Below are 21,473 nucleotides of genomic sequence, written 5' to 3' on the forward strand. Positions count from 1 at the left end.
TAAAAGAAAAAGCCTGAGGAAATATTTACAGCACACAGGATAACAGAATAATACTGACATCTGTAGTATAAAGGTATTTGTAGAATAAGTTACAATATGCCTCAAAAATAATTGATTCAGTCAATCCTAATTAAGAGGTCACATTTTTGAGAGGCCCAAGAAAACTATTTATATGAAAGCATTTGAGAATATAAAGCTCTGAATTAGCCTTCAGTGTTTAAAGTGTTAAACAGAAGAAGGTTTTAAACTATTTTTATAACAGTTGACTTAAAATTTAAAGTTATATTTTCTGTATTTTAAATCAAAAAGTTAATTTTTAAGTCTAGGTAGGGAGATTTTCTACATTGATGGCTTTATTAGTTCCCAAACTTGTAATAGTGACACTATGAAGTTTTGTTGAAAAACTTTTATTCACTTACTATACTGATCTCAAGTTTTAAGAGTAAAAAGGGGTCATGAGACTAAAAAGCTTGGAAATCATTATATTAATGCATCTGTTCTGTGGACTTACATGTAAGATGAAAGATAAGGGTAAGTCGGCTCACATTACTACAAAGACATGTATCATTCACCTCAACTTGCTTTCTGTGACTATTTCGTCCTATGACACCAATCCAAAACACTGATGTTAGAATACATAAAACAAAATCCCAACGAAAGTCTGTATACCCACTGTTAGAATCACAAAGAAAGTCAGTCTACCTCCAGGTTCATCTATGCCAACTGGATGCACCTAGCCCAGACTTTTAATCTGAAGTGACTCTAAGCAGTGGGGACAATGGCAAGTTCTACTCCCACACAGGTGTTCTCTCCAGCGTTCTAAATCGTTGCTATGGTATGATTTTGACTGTGGCTCCAATCTCTCTTTAATTTCTGCAAAACTTCCAAGCTTGGTTCTCCAGCTTGCCTTCTGATTCTAGGCTACTAAACATTCTTCTGGCAAATGACATTTCTGCTTAAGTTAGCCTGGTAAACTTCCCAAGAGTTATGAACAGTGCAGTCCATATTTTTCTTCTCTTTGCCTATAGTTAGTTAGAATGAGATTATACATGCAGAAATCTTCCAGAAAAATGAGTTCTCCACCCATTTGAAATCTAATTGTGTAACCCTAAGACCTATATACCCTTCAGTTTCTTCACTGAGACTAGTCTGTATCTCTCTAAAATGTGAAGTCTTACCTTCCACGTGTGTAATGTGGAAATAGCTATGCTTTTCCAAATTCAAATTATCTAAGGGTTGATTCTTAGCTGTGTGGCAAAATACAATATTCTATTATCATCATGTTACTGAAGTATCTTTTTTTCAGGGGGAAGAGAAGACCTAAACTGTGGGTTTATTTTTCTCATGTAACAAGAAGCCTGGACGTAGGCAGCGCTGGGTTGGTGCAGCTTCTCAAGGGCCATTGGGGCAGCAGACCCTTTCCCTTCACCTTCTCTGCCATCCTTAGTAAACGGAATCACCATCTCATGGTCATAAAATGATGATGCATCTGTAGGCACTGCATCTGATATCTTACTCAGCAAGAAGGGGCAAAAGGCCAAAGGGCACATGCCAATCTAGTCTATCCATCTCACAAAGCTTTCCCAGAATTTTTACTGGCCAGCTGGGACACATGCTCCCTGCTGCCCAATCAGTCACTGGGATGGGGCGAGAATGAGGGCAGAGGTATTACAAGGTGTAATTCCAATTAGAACTGAAGGAAATTTTAGAGATTATCAAGCATCTCCTTAAAGGTCTGGCAAACGGCCAGAAATGTCTGAGATCACAAATGAAACAGCATTTTTACCAAGTTTATTCATAAAACAGCTTCCCAATTTTGTTCAGAAAAAAAATCAAACTGAAGAGCATAAGTCATTAGAGAGTTCAACTGGACCCGATGTCTATTTTTGTGATTATTAATTAAAAAAAAAAAACTCAGCCAATGGTTCCAACTCTAAAAAGGAAACCTGCTTCATATATGAACATTATCATTACTGTCTCACTTTAAATATAGAAATAAAAAGCCCCAAAATGTAAATATTATCCAATTCAATTAAAAAAAAAGATTTATTTAATTTTGGCTGTGTTGGGTCTTCGTTGCTGCAGGCGGGCTCTCTCTAGTTGCGGCGATGGGGGGCTACTCTTCGTTGCTGTGCGCGGGCTTCAGTAGTTGTGGCACGTGGGCTCGGCAGTTGTGGCTCACAGGCTGTAGAGCACAAGCTCAGTAGTTGTGGCGCACGGGCTTAGTTGCTCCGCGGCATGTGGGACCTTCCCGGACCAGGGCTCGAACCCGTGTCCCCTGCATTGACAGGTGGATTCTTAACCACTGTGCCATGAGGGAAGTCCCTCAATTGTTCTTTTAAGGACATACGGTTATCTTAACCCAGCACAGGTTTTATAAAACTATGAGGATGGGTTAAGATACGTGATTTACAGTGTGTGTGTGTGTTTGCTTTACCATAAGACTTCCTGACCTTTTATCTACATAACACTGAAGTACTTTGTCAGGCCAGAGCCAGCCCCCCTCCAATATTTTTATCTTTACTGTACAGATTCCTGATGTTTTTAAACACTTGATTTTATAGCTCACACCCTTTATTGTAAAGTGGTCTTACTGTGAGATCACTCTGGCTTGCCTTCAAGGAAAGAATGTGCTGGACTGGCAGAAGTAAGTATACAGTTCACCTGATACTTGGAATTCTCAGTGTAAAAACCCTTGTGTGTCAGGGGTCCCCAAGACCAGCCCCAGGTTTGGTGGTGATTCACAAAAGAAGGTCCACACAACTCAGCACGTAGTTGTACTCATGGCTATGATTTATTACAGCAAAAGGATAGAAAGCAAAATCAGCAAAAAAAGGCGCATGGGGCACAGCCCTGAGTAAATCAAGCGCAAGCTTCAAGAGTCCTCTCCCAGTGGAGCCGCAGAGAGTGCGCCTAACACCTGCAGCAACAAGCTGAAACGACACGTGTGAAATCTGTCAGTCACGGGGAAGCTCACTAGAGGCTCTGGGCCCAGGATCTGTAACAGGGAGCTGGTCACGTGGATACCCACTGCCTAGCATGTACCAAAATTCCAGACTTCAAAAGAAAAGCACGTGTTCCACATAAATCACATTGTTTGCATAAACAGTTTAGGCACAGTGAGCCACGCTTAACAGGGAATGGTGGGAAGCCTCCCCAAATCCAAGTTTCCAGACACCAAAGACAACCTTGAAATGAGGCCTTTCTACATACAGTGGTCTTAGGACCGCTACACTAACTCTTTTCTGTACACTGCGTAATTCTATATATAATTCTCACGAGTGCTTTTTAATGTGACTTAGCACCCAAAGTTTAATTATCTCTAAGACTCTGACAAGACCAAGTTTAAACTGTGAAGTGAAGGTCTGTGGTGATGGTAAATGCCACCCGGCACAGGCACATCCAGGCATAAAACTTAACAGTTATACCAGCAAGTTTAACGCATCGCTGTATACCTATCTATTCAAACTTGCTTCCTTTCTCACCCATTTAAAACATATTCTTTCTTGTTGCTATAAAGTCAAATCTATCTTAGGAAGAGAACTGTGAAAAATAAAACTTTGGGAATGACATTCACATATAATACTTTATTTTTCCTCTACCCACATTTTAAGAATGCAGAATATGAAAATGTCAAGTCTCCCCAGCTTCTCAACAGGTGACATTCTATTTTTATTTTTGTGTTGGTGCCCACTGCCAGAGCCATAATCCCAAAAGGCTACCGTATTTGGTTCTGGCAGAGCCAGTACACAAATTCTTTTCTTTCCCCTCTATTTACACATAAATAATCTGCTATAAACCGTCAGAGGCTACCTCTTACTCCTATAGGCAAATTCATCTGAAGAAAGCCACAGAACAGAGTGATCTCCAAAACAGATGAGATTAAATGAAGCTCCAAATCCCACAGGGCTAGATTAATATAAGTAGGGTGGCCTGTGCTCCTACCGTTACAAGGTTCTTCCATAAATGAGAATTGACCTCTTTTTTTTTTTTTTTTTTCAATACAAAGAAACAAACCTTTTCTTTCAGTTCAACCACAGTCAAGAGTCTGTATGCCAAGCAATGTCAAGCTTGGAAACACAAGAATGAATCATATAGTCTGTCGACATTCAGAAAGAATGAACTATATGTATGTACACAGGCCAAGACAGATGGTTTGGTTAAAAAAAAAGATTTTAGTATAACTGTGATCCCATTTTAATGAAAACAATACACCACAAACATCCTCCCTAGCCCCCAAAACCCATGTTTTTTGCACACAGAGAACAAGGCCTGGAAAGCTACCTAATGTCTGCCTCTGAGGCAGGATGGTAATGGACAGGGAAGGTGGGTGCGACAGTGGAGAGCGTTTGCTTTTCCCCTACATTTCTGAGATGTTCAAATTTTTAAAAAACAAATATGTATTACTTTTTCAATCTGAAAAAAATAACTTTTTAAACTTCACAACAAATTCCAGATGGCAATAACTTAATTATAAAAACAACCACAGTGCTATATTCATATAAGGGAATTTTATTCAGCCACAAAAAGGAATGAAGTACTGACACATGCTCAGCACGGAAGAATTGCCAGCCAGACACAAAACATTACATATTACATGATTCCATTCATATACAATGTCTAGAACAGGCAAATCCATAGGGACAGAAAGTAAATCAGTGGCTGCCAGTGGATGGGGGGAAGGGAGAATGAGGAGTGACTGCTAGTGGGCAGAGGGTTTCTTTTCTGGGGTGATGAAAATGTTCTGGAATTATATGGTGGAGATGGTGGCAAAACTTTATGAATATACTAAAACCACTGAATTGTACACTTTATAGGGCGACTTTTATAGTATGTGAATTACATCTCAATTTAAGAATATGAGGAGGGACTTCCCTGGTGGTCCAGTGGTTAAGAATCCGGGCTCCCAACGCAGGGGGCCCGAGTTCGAGCCCTGGTCAGGGAACTAGATCCCGCATGCCGCAACTAAAGATCCTGTGTGCTGCAACTAAGACCCAGCGCAGCCAAATAAATAAATAAACATTAAAAATATATATATATATGCGGAAAAACCCCAAAACTAAATGTGAAATGTTGTTGCAGCTCTCACTTAGCCTTCTTTGAAGATGACAGTGATTTTAATGCCATTTTTCTTAGAAAATCTAAGTTCAGAAATATAGTTTACATAGTCTAAAGTGCAGTGATTGTTTTGGCATTAATTTTATCTTCAATTTCTGGTATTTTGGTTTCCTTTCATCAAAGAGGACTTCATTCACCAAGTCCTTCAGAGCATTTGTCCTGAAAAAAACACTGAAGGAAAAATTTCTGCACGATCTTCAAAGTAGAATAAAAGGCATATGTTGCAAATAAAACTACTCCATGTGAAACGTTTATAATGTATCTTCATTTTTTCTATCTACGAACATGATTTTACACATCATATGTAAAGTCGAGAAATGATGAATTGATTTTAAAAGGTCTGTTTTCTAGTCATTAGCAGTAGTTCATGTTAGTCTAGTTTGGTTTAGTTTCTTTACCTGTCTGCTAGGAAAGGTTGGCTTAGATAAGCACGGAAAATGATGATTTGTTCAGTCAGTAAAATTGGGTTTTAACCTCATATTCCACTGTAATCATGTCATTCTTTGTTATAGTAGAAACGAGCTACTTTCTATCTATGTCACTGCATTTTGAACTATATCAATGGCCACTAGAGCTGGCACTAACCCTTGCTCAAGAGAAGTTAAAATGAAAGTAATAGTTAAGCTTTTTGGCTGTTAAGACCACCACTTTTAGCTACGAACTATTAAAGAAAAGTAATCGAGAGGTTTTTCTCGACTCAGAAAAATCATTGATTTTTACTAGGATCTTTTTTCTTTTTTCAGTATTTATTTATTTGACTGTGCCTGGTCTTAGTTACAGCATGTGGTATCTTCGTTGCGGCATGCGGGATGTTTTAGTTGCGGCATTTGAACTCTTAGTTGCAGCATGTGGCATCTAGTTCCCTGACCAGGGATCAAACCCAGGCCCCCTGCATTGGGAGCGCAGAGTCTCACCCACTGGACCACCAGGGAAGTCCCCATTTTTACCAGGATCTATCAATAATTTTCATTAAGATAGTTTTAGGCGTTCAAGAATTTAAGCATGCTATTTCACATTAATGAAGTAAAGTAATATCCTAAAGATATTTGCTTATTTCAACGTTGAGGCCAGGACCCAGGAACATATTCATTAGTCCAATGTAAAATTTACATATATATCTACACAAACCTCAAAATTTTTCTAAGTAGGCACTGTATAATCATCAGCATAAAGATCTGCTAGCACACAATTAGGCTAAATTTCCCTCCCTACTTAGAATATCATCACCAAGGTTCTTCAGTATAAAATAAAGTTTATCAGGTCGAAGAGCCTAAAAAATTTATCTTCCTGAGACTACCAAACAAATGTTAAACATAGTTCTTGTCACAGAATGTCCTCGACAGTGCCAGACTGGCTCTCCAGGCACACCATCTTTCTAAATCACTGTGCATACTGCTATTGCAGAAACAAATGGCAGAAGCAATCTCTCTACACATGTAAGACGGGTCAAATGTACAAGCAGCTCCAAAGCTGGACTGCTAATTTAAGTTCATGTTAAGAGCTAGTCATCTTCTTGGAAGACATGCCTTAACTATTTTATGCAAACAGTTCTTCTCTAGACAGAAATTAACCTTGAAGGCCAGACATACCATATCATTCATACCCATATTTTTGTAGCTGTTCTCCAACTGGCATTAGGATGGGTTTTATTTTTGCCACTACCTCAAAACAGGGCTTTTTCCAGTACCACTTTGGTCTTAATTTCAGCTGACTCCTTCACGTTTTAGGCAATCTGAGTTAGAATAGGAATTTAATTTTGAGGGAGAAATCACCCTCACAATGATGTAACTTTCTATAGAATAATATTTCTAACAGACTCCAAAAAAATCATGTTACTTAAAAAAAAAACCCTAAAATCTAGCCACAAAGAATTAAACAAAAAGATGATATTTACAATTAGGTTTGACTTTTTATTGTCTCTTATATTCTTTCTATATGCCTGCCCCCAATGCAGGGGACACGGGTTCGAGCCCTGGTCCGGGAAGATCTCACATGTCGCATAGCAACTAAGCCCGTGCACCACAACTACTGAGCCTGCGCTCTAGAGCCCTCGAGCCACAACTACTGAGGCCACACGCCACAACTACTGAAGCCCGCGTGCTCTAGGGCCCGTGCTCCGCAACAAGAGAAGCCACGGTAATGAGAAGCCCGTGCACCGCGACAAAGAGTAGCCTCCGCTCACCGCAACTAGAGAAAGCCCGCGCGCAGCAACGAGGACCCAACGCAGCCAAAAAAATAAAAAAATAAAAATAAAATTTAAAAAAGATATAATGAAACTGCATTTTTCAGAGTTCTAGAACCACTATATAGGAAACCTCTTTTGAAGTACATTCTCCACAGAGAAGTCATATCAACACATCTACTTATTTTGCATCTTTTTCCAAAAGAAAATAGGATGACATTTAAAACAAGATAAAATAGCTACTTTTATTTTTAGCTTTTCTTCATGTAATACTCATTGCTAATTTCTGGTCAGGACTTTACACCAGTAGTATCTTAATGCAACCGCCCCAGGAGATCAGCAAGTACTATCATCCCTGTCTTAGATAAGGAGGTGCAGAGACTGGCAGCCATCAAGCTGTGGAGCCAGGGTTTGAACTCAGGCTGCCTACTAGAGTTTGTTATAAACAAACACTGCACTTGGCAGGAAAAAGGCGGGCAGAGGTAGGGAAATAAAATGGAACTTTAGACTAAGGTTAAAAGACAGAAAATACACACCACAAAGGTTCACCACAGCTGCTAGAAGGGGGCTGCCGCACTAAGCACTGCTCAGGGGGTAGCGAGGAAGGACTACCGTCACTCTCCTCCAGCCCATCAGCAACCCCATCAAAGGGGTGGAGGACAAAGATGAATGACAGAGGATTTTCACTTAAAAAAATCATGCTTAATGGAAAAGTACAAGTATACAAAGAAAGAAGTGGGTAAGATACCAGCTTAAATATACCTCAGAGGTCCTGGAGATGGGTAGTCCAATTTATTTAGGAGCTGAAGTTAAAATAATCTCTCTGGGCAAATTCAGAAAGCTTGCTCAAGTGATTAAGGCTCAAGTGTGACTGAGTAGGGGTACAACATTCTTCTCCAGGAAGACATCTCAAAATTATTAGAGAGTCAAAGGTAAAACCAATTGAACTACCAACTTTGCCCATAACTTCAAGTCTACATCTACTGTTCACAGTGAGGTCAACTGACTCAGCTAATTTCAGAACTGGATATTTCACCTGACGCTACAGCCTGAGAGATCAATTTAAAACATATATTCTAAGACATGAAATTATAGTTTATCACACAAGAAAACTGAATGTCGAACTTGAAGCGGTAAGTAAACAATTTGTTTCAGAAACACAAAAATACCCTTTGCTTGGCAGTTCTATTTACAGAACTAAATCCTCTTGAGTCAACATATAGTTATTTACCAGACTCACAGACACAGAAAACAAACTTACGGTTACCAAAGTGGATGGGGGGGGGGATAAATTAGGAGTTTGGGATTAACATATACACACTACTATATATAAAATAGATGAACAACAAGGACCTACTGTACAGCACAGGGAACTATACTCAATATCTTGTAATAACCTTTAATACAAGAGAGAATCTGAAAAAGAACATATATATATATATATATATATATATATATATATATATATATATGTAAAACTGAATCACCTGACCCTGAAACAAGATGGAGGAGTAGAAAGACATGCTCTCACTCCCTCTTGTGAGAACACCAGAATCACAACTAGCTGCTGGACAATCATCGACAGGAAGACACTGGAACTCACCAAAAAAGATACCCCACATCCAAAGACAAAGGAGAAGCCACAATGAGACGGTAGGAGGGGCGTAATCACAGTAGAATCAAATCCCGTAACTGCTGGGTGGGTGACTCACAGACTGGAGAGCACTTATACCACAGAAGTCCACCCACTGGAGTGAAGGTTCTGAGTCCCACGTCAGGCTTCCGAAGCTGGGGGTCCAACAACGGGAGGAGGAATTCCTAGAGAATCAGACTTTGAAGGCTAGCGCGATTTGATTGCAGGACTTTCACGGGACTGGGGGAAACAGAGACTCCACTCTTAGCGGGCACACACAAAGTGGTGTGTGCATCGGGACCCGGGGGAAGGAGCAGTGACCCCAGGGTAGACTGAACCCAGACCCACCTGCTAGTGTTGGAGGGTCTCCTGCAGACACAGGGGGTTGCTGTGGCTGTGAGGACAAGGAAACTGGCAGCAGAGATTCTGGGAAGTGCTCCTTGGCAGGAGCCCTCCCAGAGTCCACCATTAGCCCCACAAAAGAGCCCAGGTAGGCTCCAGTGTTGGGTTGCCTCAGGCCAAACAACCAACAGGGAGGGAACACAGCCCCACCCATCAGCAGTCAAGCGGATTAAAGTTTTACTGAGCTCTGCCCACCAGAGCAACAGCCAGCTCTACCCACCACCAGTCCCTCCCATCAGGAAACTTGCACAAGCCTCTTAGATAGCTTCATCCACCAGAGGGCAGACAGCAGAAGCAAGAAAAACTACAATCCTGCAGCCTCTGGAACAAAAACCACATTCACAGAAAGACAGACAAGATGAAAAGGCAGAGGACTATGTACCAGATGAAAGAACAAGATAAAACCCCAGAAGAACAGCTAAATGAAGGGAGATAAGCAACCTTCCAGAAAAAGAATTCAGAATAATGATAGTGAAGATGATCCAGGACCTTGGAAAAAGAATGGAGGCAAAGATCGAGAAGATGAAAGAAATGTTTAACAAAGACCTAGAAGAATTAAAAAACAAACAAACAGAGATGAACAATACAATAACTGAAATGAAAACTACACTAGAAGGAATCAATAGCAGAATAACTGAGACAGAAGAACGGATAAGTGACCTGGAAGACAGAATGGTGGAATTCACTGCTGCGGAACAGACTAAAGAAAAAAGAATGAAAAGAAATGAAGACAGCCTAAGAGACCACTGGGACAACATTAAACGCAACAACATTCGCATTATAGTGGTTCCAAAAGGAGAAGAGAGAGAGAAAGAACCTGAGAAAATATTTGAAGAGATTACAGTCGAAAACTTCCCTAACATGGGAAAGGAAATAGCCACCCAAGTCCAGGAAGCGCAGAGAGTCCCATACAGGATAAACCCAAGGAGAAACACGCCAAGACACATAGTAATCAAAGTGGCAAAAATTAAAGACAAAGAAAAAGTATTGAAAGCAGCAAGGGAAAAACACGACAAGTAACATACAAGGGAACTCCCATAAGGTTAACAGCTGATTTCTCAGCAGAAACTCTGCAAGCCAGAAGGGAGTGGCATGATATACTTAGAGTGATGAAAGGGAAGAAACTACAACCAAGATTACTCTACCTGGCAAGGATCTCATTCAGGTTTGATGGAAAAATCAAAAGCTTTACAGACAGGCAAAAGCTAAGAGAATTCAGCACCACCAAACCAGCTCTACAACAAATGCTAAAGGAACTTCTCTAAGTGGGAAACACAAGAGAAGAAAAGGACCTACAGAAATAAACCCAAAACAATTAAGAAAATGGTCATAGGAACATGCATATCAATAATTACCTTAAACGTGAATGGATTAAATGCTCCAAAACACACAGGCTTGCTGAATGGATACAAAAACAAGACCCATCTATATGCTGTCTACAAGAGACCCACTTCAGACCTAGGGACACATACAAACTGAAAGTGAGGGGATGGAAAAAGATATTCCATGCAAATGGAAATCAATGGAAAGCTGGAGTAGCAATACTCATATCAGATAAAACAGACTTTAAAATAAAGAATGTTACAGGAGACAAGGAAGGACACCACATAAAGATCAAAGGATCAATCCAAGAAGACGATATAACAATTATAAATATATATACATCCAACATAGAAAGCACCTCAATACAGAAGGCAAATGCTAACAGCCATAAAAGAGGAAATCGACAGTAACACAATAATAGTGGGGGACTTTAACACCTCACTTACACCAATGGACAGATCATCCAAAATGAAAATAAATAAGGAAACAGAAGCTTTAAATCACACAATAGACCAGATAGATTTAATTGATATTTATAGGACATTCCATCCAAAAACAGCAGATTACACTTTCTTCTCAAGTACGCATTGAACATTCTCCAGGATAGATCAAACCTTGGGTCACAAATAAAGCCTCAGTAAATTTAAGAAAATTGAAATCATATCAAGCATCTTTTCTGACCACAACGCTATGAGATTAGAAATGAATTACAGGGAAAAAAACGTAAAAACCACAAACACATGGAGGCTAAACAATACGTTACTAAATAACCAAGAGATCACTGAAGAAATCAAAGAGGAAATCAAAAAATACCTAGAGACAAATGACAATGAAAACACAATGATCCAAAACTTATGGCATGCAGCAAAAGCAGTTCTAAGAGGGAAGTTTATAGCTATACAAGCCTACCTCAAGAAACAAGAAAAATCTCAAGTAAGCAATCTAACCTTACACCTAAAGGAACTAGAGAAAAAAGAACAAACAAAACCCAAAGTTAGGGCTTCCCTGGTGGCACAGTGGTTGAGAATCTGCCTGCCAATGCAGGGGACACGGGTTCCAGCCCTGGTCTGGGAAGATCCCACATGCCGTGGAGCAACTGGGCCTGTGAGCCACAACTACTGAGCCTGCATGTCTGGAGCCTGTGCTCCGCAACAAGAGAGGCCGCGATAGTGAGAGGCCCACGCACCGCGATGAAGAGTGGCCCCCGCTCGTCGCAACTAGAGAAAGCCCTCGCACAGAAACGAAGACCCGACACAGCCATAAATAAATAAATAAATCAATAAACAAAAAAACAAAAAACCCCAAAGTTAGCAGAAGGAAAGAAATCATAAAGATCAGAGTAGAAATAAATGAAATAGAAACAAAGGAAACAATAGCAAAGATCAATAAAACTAAAAGCTGGTTCTTTGAGAAGATAAACAAAATTGATAAACCATTAGCCAGACTCATCAAGAAAAAGAGGGAGAGTACTCAAATCAATAAAATTAGAAATGAAAAAGGAGAAGTTACAACAGACACTGCAGAAATACAAAGCATCCTAAGAGACTACTACAAGCAACTGTATGCCAATAAAATGGACAACCTGGAAGAAATGGACAAATTCTTAGAAAGGTATAATCTTCCAAGACTGAACCAGGAAGAAACAGAAAATATGAACAGACCAATCACAAGTAATGAAATTGACACTGTGGTTAAAAATCTTCCAACAAATAAAAGTCCAGGACTAGATGGCTTCACAGGTGAATTCTATCAAACATTTAGAGAAGAGCTAACACCCATCCTTCTCAAACTCTTCCAAAAAATTGCAGAGGAAGGAACACTCCCAAACTCATTCTATGAGGCCACCCTCACCCTGATACCAAAACCAGACAAAGATACTACAAAAAAAGAAAATTACAGACCAATATCACTGATGAATATAGATGCAAAAATCCTCAACAAAATACCAGCAAACAGAATCCAACAACAGATTAAAAGGATCATACACCATGATCAAGTGGGATTTATCCCAGGGATGCAAGAGTTCTTCAATATACACAAATCAATCAATGTGATACACCATATTAACAAATTAAAGAATAAAAACCATGTGATCATCTCAATAGATGCAGAAAAAGCTTTTGACAAAATTCAACACCCATTTATGATAAAAACTCTCCAGAAAGTGGGCATAGAGGGAACCTACCTCAACATAATAAAAGCCAGATATGACAAACCCACAGCAAACATCATTCTCAATTGTGAAAAACTGAAAGCACTTCCTCTAAGATCAGGAAAAAGCAAGGATGTCCACTATAATCACTATTATTCAACATAGTCTTGGAAGTCCTAGCCACGGCAATCAGAGAAGATAAAGAAATAAAAGGAATCCAAATTGGAAAAGAAGAAGTAAAACTGTCACTGTTTGCAGATGACATGATACTAGAGAATACACAGAGAATCCTAAAGATGCCACCGGAAAACTACTAGAGCTAATCAATGAATTTGGTAAAGGTGCAGGATACAAAATTAATACACAGAAATCTCTTGCATTCCTATACACTAATGATGAAAAATCTGAAAGAGAAATTAAGGAAACACTCCCATTTACCATTGCAACAAAAAGAATAAAACACCTAGGAATAAACCTACCTAGGGAGACAAAACACCTGTAATGCAGAAAACTATAAGACACTGATGAAAGAAATTAAAGATGATACCAACAGATGGAGAGATATACCATGTTCTTGGATTGGAAGGATCAATATTGTTGGTATTTGTCCCAAAGCAATCTACAGATTCAATGCAATCTCTATCAAATTACCAATGGCATTTTTTACAGAACTAGAACAAAAAAATCTTAAAGTTTGTATGGAGACACAAAAGACCCTGAATAGCCAAAGCAGTCGTGAGGGAAAAAAATGGAGCTGGAGGATTCAGACTCCCTGACTTCAGACTATATATACTACAAAGGTACAGTAATCAAGACAATATGGTACTGGCACAAAAACAGAAACATAGATCAATGGAACAAGATAGAAAGACCAGGGATAAACCCACACACCTATGGTCAACTAATCTATGACAAAGGAGGCAAGAATATACAGTGGAGAAAAGACAGTCTCTTCAATAAGTGGTGCCGGGAAAACTGGACAGCTACATGTAAAAGAATGAAGTTAGAACACTCCCTAACACCATACACAAAAATAAACTCAAAATGGATTAGAGACCTAAATGTAAGACCGGACACTATAAAACTCTTAGAGGAAAACATAGGAAGAACACTCTTTGACATAAATCACAGCAAGATCTTTTTTGATCCACCTCCTAGAGTAATGGAAATAAAAACCAAAATAAACAAATGGGACCTAATGAAACTTAAGAGCTTTTGCACAGCAAAGGAAACCATAAACAAGACGAAAAGACAACCCTCAGAATCGGAGAAAATATTTGGAAACGAATCAACAGACAAAGGATTAATCTCCAAAATATATAAACAGCTCATACAGCTCAATGTTAAAAAAATAAACAACCCAATCCAAAAATGGGCAGAAGACCTGAATAAACATTTCTCCAAAGAAGACATACAGATGGCCAAGAAGCACATGAAAAGCTGCTCAACATCACTAATTAGTAGAGAAATGCAAATCAAACTACAGTGAGGTATCACCTCACACCAGTTAGAATGGGCATCATCAGAAAATCTACAAACAACAAATGCTGGAGAGGGTGTGGAGAAAAGGGAACCCTCTTGCACTGTTGGTGGCAATGTAAATTGATACAGCTACTATGGAGAACAATATGGAGGTTCCTTAAAAAAACTAAAAATAGAATTACCATATGACCCAGCACGCCCACTACTGGGCATATACCCAGAGAAAACCATAATTCAAAAAGACACATGCACCCCAATGTTCATTGCAGCACTATTTACAATAGCCAGGTCATGGAAGCAACCTAAATGCCCATCAACAGACGAATGGATAAAGAAGATGTGGTACATATATACAATGGAATATTACTCAGCCATAAAAAGGAACGAAATTGGGTCATTTGTAGAGACGTGGATGCATCCAGAGACTGTCATACAGAGTGAAGTAAGTCAGAAAAACAAATATCGTATATTAACGCATATATGTGGAATCTAGAAAAATGGTACAGATGAACTGGTTTGCAGAGCAGAAATTGAGACACAGATGTAGAGAACAAATGTATGGACACCACGGGCGGAAAGCGGTGGGGGGGGGGGCGGGGGATGGGGGTGGTGGTGTGATGAATTGGGCGATTGGGATTAATATGTATACAGTGATATGTATAAAATGGATGACTAATAAGAACCTGCTGTATAAAAAAATAAAATAAAATTCAAAAATTCAAAAATAAACTGAATCACTTTGCTGTACACTTGAAACTAACACATTGTAAATTAACTATACTTCAAAAAAAGTTATTTAATACATAAAGACCCTAAGCAACATTACACTTAGTTAAAAAACACTATTCTAACTACTTAGTATTAGCTATTACTCCTCCATTCCTAAGATGCTTAATTTTAAGGGTACCCTATAAATAATAATGACAAAATCTTTCTTTCTTTAGTGCTTTTCTGAGGCATCCTGACTTCCAAACACAATCATGAAGAAAGTCTTACGGATTCTGGCTTAAAAAAAACCCCAAAAAACCCCAAAACATTAAAGAATAAATAACTTCGTTACTTCTTCACATGGGACCTTTTTACATAAAAATTTAGTCCAAACTACATAAAAGATGAATGAGAAAAGTAAGATGTAAAGTCCGAAATAATTACAGTGGTTAAAAAAACAATGCACACAGAATTCAGAAAGTTGTCTCAGATCACACAATCAAGAGCAACTGTAAACAGTAAACCACCTGCATATTTTATTACTTTCTAGAAATGAAAAAAACCTTACATATAATAGAAATAACTTTCTGAAAAGCGCTAGCCTGCACGAAAAACACATACCCCATTAATCATTTCAGGCAAGCACTGTTACCAAACTTAAGACTTGCCGTCTTGTTTCTGAAAATCAACAATTTTTTGCTTCCAAAGAGCCTCTCAACGTGAAGACCAGTCACCATCTGTCTCAACTAAAGTCAACTTCTATTTTAAAAATCACAGTCTGTCATCACACCCACCTCTCTACAAACAAATGCTTGACGCATACCAATTTACTGATTCTTGATGGGCCCGAGTCACCTGAGAAAAAGCCTGGGTATATTACCGAGCGCGTTGATAGTCACAACACCCAGGTTCGTTTTCGGTGCATTTTCAATTTCGAGACCGCACGAGATTCATCTGCCGGCCAGCTAAAGCGCCGGGATTGCTAGTCCGCACGGGAAATGCTGAAGTGTCAGCAATCTCCCCAGAAGAGCGTCGGCGACCCCAGTCACACTCAGGGCGTGGATTCCGGGTGCCACAATGCCCCCGCCCACCTACCCGGGACCCCACAGGCCAGGACCGGGAGAGTCCGGTCCGGACCGTGGGCTAGGTCCCCGGGGGTCCTGGAAGGGCCCGACCCGAACCGGGGGAGAATGCCCAAGCCGGAGACGCAGCCCTGCGGGTCCCCGGACCGGCGCGCCGGGCACAGGGGTGGCATCCCGGGAGGGAAGGGGAGGGGGGGAGGGGGAGGAGGAGGAGGAACGGGGTCCCCGCCCGCATCTCGCCCCTTTTCTCTCTTACCTTTTCGCACAGCGTCCGCACCTGGTTCTCGTTCAGTTGTTTACACTCGTTCAGCTGCTCGACCCACTGGTCCAGCTCCTTGGTGAACGCCTTGTCGTCCATAGTGGCCCGAGCCCCTCCCCCGCTGCCTCCCGCCCCCCTCCCCGCCCCCGCGCGCCCCAGCCCCGGGCGCCGCTCCCCTCGCCCGGCGCCGCCGCCGCCGCCAGCTCCCAGCGGGAGGGGAAGGAGCCGGGGAGCGCGACCCCGCGCCCCGCCCAAGCCCCGCGGGCGGCTCCGGGCACACGGTCTCCGGGAGACCCCTGCCCGCCCTGGCCCGTCAGGCCGCGCGCCCCAGGAGTCGGTGAAGGGCGCGGGGAGGTGCGGGGCTTCCTTGGAGCTCCCGCCGGACGATGGGCACCTGCCGCCGCCGCCTCCCGCCCGCCGGCCGCTCCTGGTTCCCTTGCCCCTTCTCTCTAGCTCTTTCTCTCCCCTCCCTCCGGGTGTCCGTCATCGCCCGGGCATTTCCGCCGGGAAAAGTAGAGCAGGCGGCGCCGCCGGGGCCCGGGACGCGGGGAGGGGTGCAGCGCCCCCGTGTGGCTCGGCGGAGAAACGGGCCGAGGGCCCGAGGGTCGCGCCGCTTTCTCGCTCTTCCTTTTTGTATCATCCTTTTCCACTTCGGGTCCGGACCAAGCGCTCCAGGTTCTTCCTTCACATCCTTTTCTCTGGGAATTCTGTCCCCACCTTACTCTCCTGCAGTGCTTTCTCTTTTGTCTCTCTCTCTCTCTCTTTTTTTTTTTTTTAGCGCTCTGAGGAGGGAATTGGTAAGCTTGTGTCTCTCCTCGACCACATAGACCCCAGAGGCTAGCACTCTCCTATAGCAGGCATTCCGTATCTATTAAATAAATAAATAAATAAATAAATTCTTTCCGGTCTTAGCTCTGTCATTAGTTACCTGTGGGGCACTGACATCTCGAATCCTCCCTTTCAGCATCAGAAAGACGAGCCGATTGCTCTGTGGTATCAATGTGTCCCTTCCAACTCCAGCATTCTTCACCGCGTTTATGCAGTGTTTACTGAATTCTGATGATTTGTTCATTCAACGAACATTTATCGGGCAACTGCTAACTGCCAGATCCCCTGGAGCGCAGGTGCTAACCAAGCATACTTCCTCTATCAGGATGTTGCCTGAACCCAAGTGGCAAGCAACGTCCTGTATCAGAAGGCAAGGGCTCCCTCTTGGCATTGCCAGCCTCCTAGCCGTGTCCTTGGACAATCACCGGATCGCCCCCAGCCTCAGATTCCTCATTTGTTAAAAGGGCGCGGTAAGGCCTATCTTTTAAGTTGTGATGATTAAATTCTACAAGTGCTTATCCAATAGTACAGTATGGGAGCCGTGTTCGTTGCCTAATCCTTCCTAGGCAACAGCTACCAAAAGCTTTAGAAAGGTGACATTCGAACTGAATTTTGAACCTTCTCCCCAGGCAAAACCTTGAAGTTGCCTGGAGAAGAGGAAAGAAACTTTTTTTTGGAGGGTGGCAGAGGACAAATGTGTGAAAGACCGTGGTCAGTTTGGAAAGCTATAAATACTCCTAGCAACAGAAATAAGTCATATGGTGGGAAACAAGGTTGGAAGAGCTCCTGTTCTCAAATGACCTGTAAATAGCAGCAAACCAACTGAAGGACAGCACATGAAAAGATGGTGAAACAGTACTGAACAGAAGGGGTATGTGCATGATTGCAACAGATTTGCAGTCTCTGAGGAGGTTAGTCTGTAAATGTTGAAAGGAGGCTGCATCTCAGCTAAACCTGGAAAGCTCAGAATGAGAATGAGAGGATGAATGGTATTTCTGGAGTTCCTACAGAGGATGGACTGAGAACAGAAAGTATACCTTGAGGAGAAATAGGAACTACGAATAGTGTTTAGGGAGGGAGGTCCTTGACATAGAAGCAAATGTGTTTGGGATTAATGTGCAAGAACGCTCTTAGAGCTGGGAGTAGAGACGTGAGTTTGCGAGAATAGGGCTTCTGAAATGTTTAGTCAGGTTATGCTGTAGAGCAAATAAGAATGCTCTTTTGAGTGCTTCTTAGCTGCTAAGTGTTTCGAATGTATTTAGTACTTCAATAATCCTATGATCCAGGGGCTGTTGTTACCCTCCATTTTACAGATGAGGAAACAGAAACGTAGAGGTTTAAAAATGCGTTCGCGTCACACAGATAGTAACTGGTGGACTAAGGATTAATGCCCAAGTCTGTCTGACTTCCACTCTTGTCATTTGTGTTATGTGACCTCTGCAGTCTGGACGGCAGTAAGGAAAGCTGGAGGTTTCTTGGTGATTATAATACCAGTTTTCACTATTTTGGTTATGAAGCCATCTTAATTAAAAATAAAAACTATAATTCTTAAAATCTTTCTTTCTTCACTCTTTGCTTCTGTTGTGTATGTATGTATATGTGGTGTGTTTTCTCCTGTGGAACATAACCATTATTCTCCAATCCCTGCTAATCGCCTGTCATGCAACGCTGCATTTAATCTTAGGTTTGCAGACCAGATCTAAATTTCTTTGTTTTCAAAGAAACAACCAGAAGTGTTTGTATTTTTGTTTTGTTTACCTCTTCCCTTCTGGTCACAGAATTCTTAAATCATTAATTCCAGCAAACCCTTTGCCTTAAAATTACATTTTAGATTTTGTTCCTACAAAATTGTCTGGGTTATTTTAAAATATGTAAACACTGAGGGACTTCCCTGGTGGCGCAGTGGTTAAGAATCCGCCTGCCAATGCAGGGGACACGGGTTTGAGCCCTGGTCTGGGAAGTTCTCACATGCCGCGGAGCAACTAAGCCCGTGCACCACAACTACTGAGCCTGTGCTCTAGAGCCCACGAGCCACAACTACTGAGCCCACGTGCCACAACTACTGAAGCCCACGCGCCTAGAGCCCTTGCTCCCCAACAAGAGAAGCCACTGCAATGAGAAGCCCATGCACCACAACGAAGAGTAGCCCCCGCTCGCCACAACTAGAGAAAGCCTGCACACAGCAACGAAGACCCAACGCAGCCAGAAATAAATAAATAAATTTATTTTTTTAAAAAAGCGCCTATTTACCTAAAAAAAAAAAAAGAAAAAAAAAAGAAATTGATATATGGAACTCTACATCAGAACCTCAATCAATAATGATGAGATTTAAAAAGACAAAGTCAATTTGGAAATGCTTTCTTTGAATTTAAAAACTACAAATCACTGTTAATAAAAAGATCATAGTAGGTGTTCTCACCCTACTGCTCAAGAAACGTGGTTCTAAAAAAACCTTTTCAAAAGTATCAAAAAAAACATTTTTTTTTTTTTTCTTTTGGCTGCACCGAGCGGCTTGCAGGATTTTAGTTCCAGACCAGAGATTGAACCCGGGCCCCGGCAGTGAGAGCAAGGAGTCCTAACCACTGGACCGCCAGGGAATTCCGAGATGGAATTATCTGAAGATAAAGGAATCAGTGCAGATGTGATGTTCAATATTTTGTCCTTTTTTGTGGTTGCCCTCAAGAGGCTTGGTTCAAATTCCCTAGCACAGTGGAGTTCTTTATCTTTACACGTTTTATACCTGGCTATTTTTTTTTTTAATTAAGGTATAATTAGCATAGAACATTATATTGTTTCAGGTGTACAACATGATTTGATACTTGTATATATTGTGGAATGATCACTACAAGTCTGTTACCTAACCAAATTTGGGTCCTCTCACCCATACGCTATAAAGCCAACCTACCGACACCGGGTTGTGGTAAAGGAAGGTGTGTGCAGTGTTTACTGCAGGGCCAAGCAAGGAGTCCAGGCAGCTAGTGCTCAGAACACGTAAACTCTCTGATCGGTTTCAGGGAGGCTTTTTTTTTTTTTTTTTTTTTGCCATGTGGGATCTTAGTTCCTGACCAGGGATCAAACCCATGCCCCTTGCAGTGGAAGCACAGAGTCCTAACCACTGGACCACCAGGGAATTCGCCAGGGCGGCATTTTTTAAAGGCCAGGTGAGGGAGGGGAGTTGCAGGGTACGTGATCAGCTCGTGCACAGTACTCTGGTTGATGGTGAGGTAACAGGGTGGTCTCACAGGGGTTAAGATTATCAATCAATACTCAGACTCCAATAGGTTTGGGGCTATGTTCTCATGGTCATCAAGTAGTTAACTTCTTCCATGTGGTGGGGTTTTAGCATCTGTAAAACAACTTGGGAAATGTGCATCAGATACTGCTATCCAGGTACTTCAGAGAGGAGGTAAAGCAGAAGACAAGGGGGAGGGGTCTGTCCCAGGAAGGCCCCAGAGGGTCCTGCTTGATTACAAGTCTAGTTAACATCTATCACCACATGAAGCTACAAATTTTTTTTCTTGTAACGATAACTTTCAAGAACTACCCTTAGCAACTTTCAAATACGCAGTATAGTGTAAGTAACTATAGTCACTATGCTATATATTATATCCCCAGGATTTAATTATTTTATAACTGGAAGTTTGTATCTTTTGACCCTCTTCACCCCTTTCGTTCACCCAATACCTAGCTATTCTATATTGCGTGTCTGACAACGCCAACACTGCCAATTCTTAAGTGACTAAAGATGTTTCTCTTGCTTCTGCTGACCTTACTCATAGTGGCTTGAACAGATTTGGTGGAAGTACCGTTTGCCTTCCTTGGGAGGCTTTCCTCTAGAAAGTTTGCTTCTATATCTCTGGTAGCCTTAACCCAGTACCACTTCAGCAAGAGTTTTGGCTCAGAATGAGAGTGTCAGTTCCCCCACCTCACTGCTGTTTCAAGGTTCAGAGTCCCTCTAGCAGCATGTCTTTAGGAATCCAGCCTCAGCCAGCTCACTCATCTGGCAGCCATCCTGTTCAGTCAGGCTCCCTGCTGGTTCACCTCAGGCCTTGGCTCTTGGCCTCGTGGCCTCAGTTTCCAGCTGTTTTGTCCTTAGCATCCAGTTCTTCTCAAACCTTCAGATGGCTCAAGCCCCAGATTCTTTCCACTCTGGCCCCAGGTTTTCTCATTCTGGACTAAATTCACACTAGTTTATTTTTTTGGAAATCTATGGAGACCTATCCTACTTTTGCAAGACCATTGAAGCCTCAGAAAAATGTGTACTGTCCTGGGTCTGGTTCTTTTGGAGCAGAAGTTCCCTTAGA

At 41.6% G+C, this 21,473-nt stretch overlaps 1 protein-coding gene across 1 annotated transcript in view; it reads right to left on the reverse strand.

The window, feature by feature from the left end:
• PPP2CB (protein phosphatase 2 catalytic subunit beta) overlaps positions 1-16,471 on the reverse strand; it is a 32,817-nt gene extending 16,346 nt beyond the window's left edge. The window contains exon 1 of the mRNA XM_059909257.1: positions 16,339-16,471. Coding sequence (XP_059765240.1) covers positions 16,339-16,440 — 102 coding nt within the window. The 5' untranslated portion in view covers positions 16,441-16,471. The remainder of the gene's footprint in view (positions 1-16,338) is intronic.
• Positions 16,472-21,473: the final 5,002 nt, after the last annotated feature.

This window comes from Balaenoptera ricei, chromosome 21 (genome assembly GCF_028023285.1).
Source record: "Balaenoptera ricei isolate mBalRic1 chromosome 21, mBalRic1.hap2, whole genome shotgun sequence".
NCBI lineage: Eukaryota > Metazoa > Chordata > Mammalia > Artiodactyla > Balaenopteridae > Balaenoptera > Balaenoptera ricei.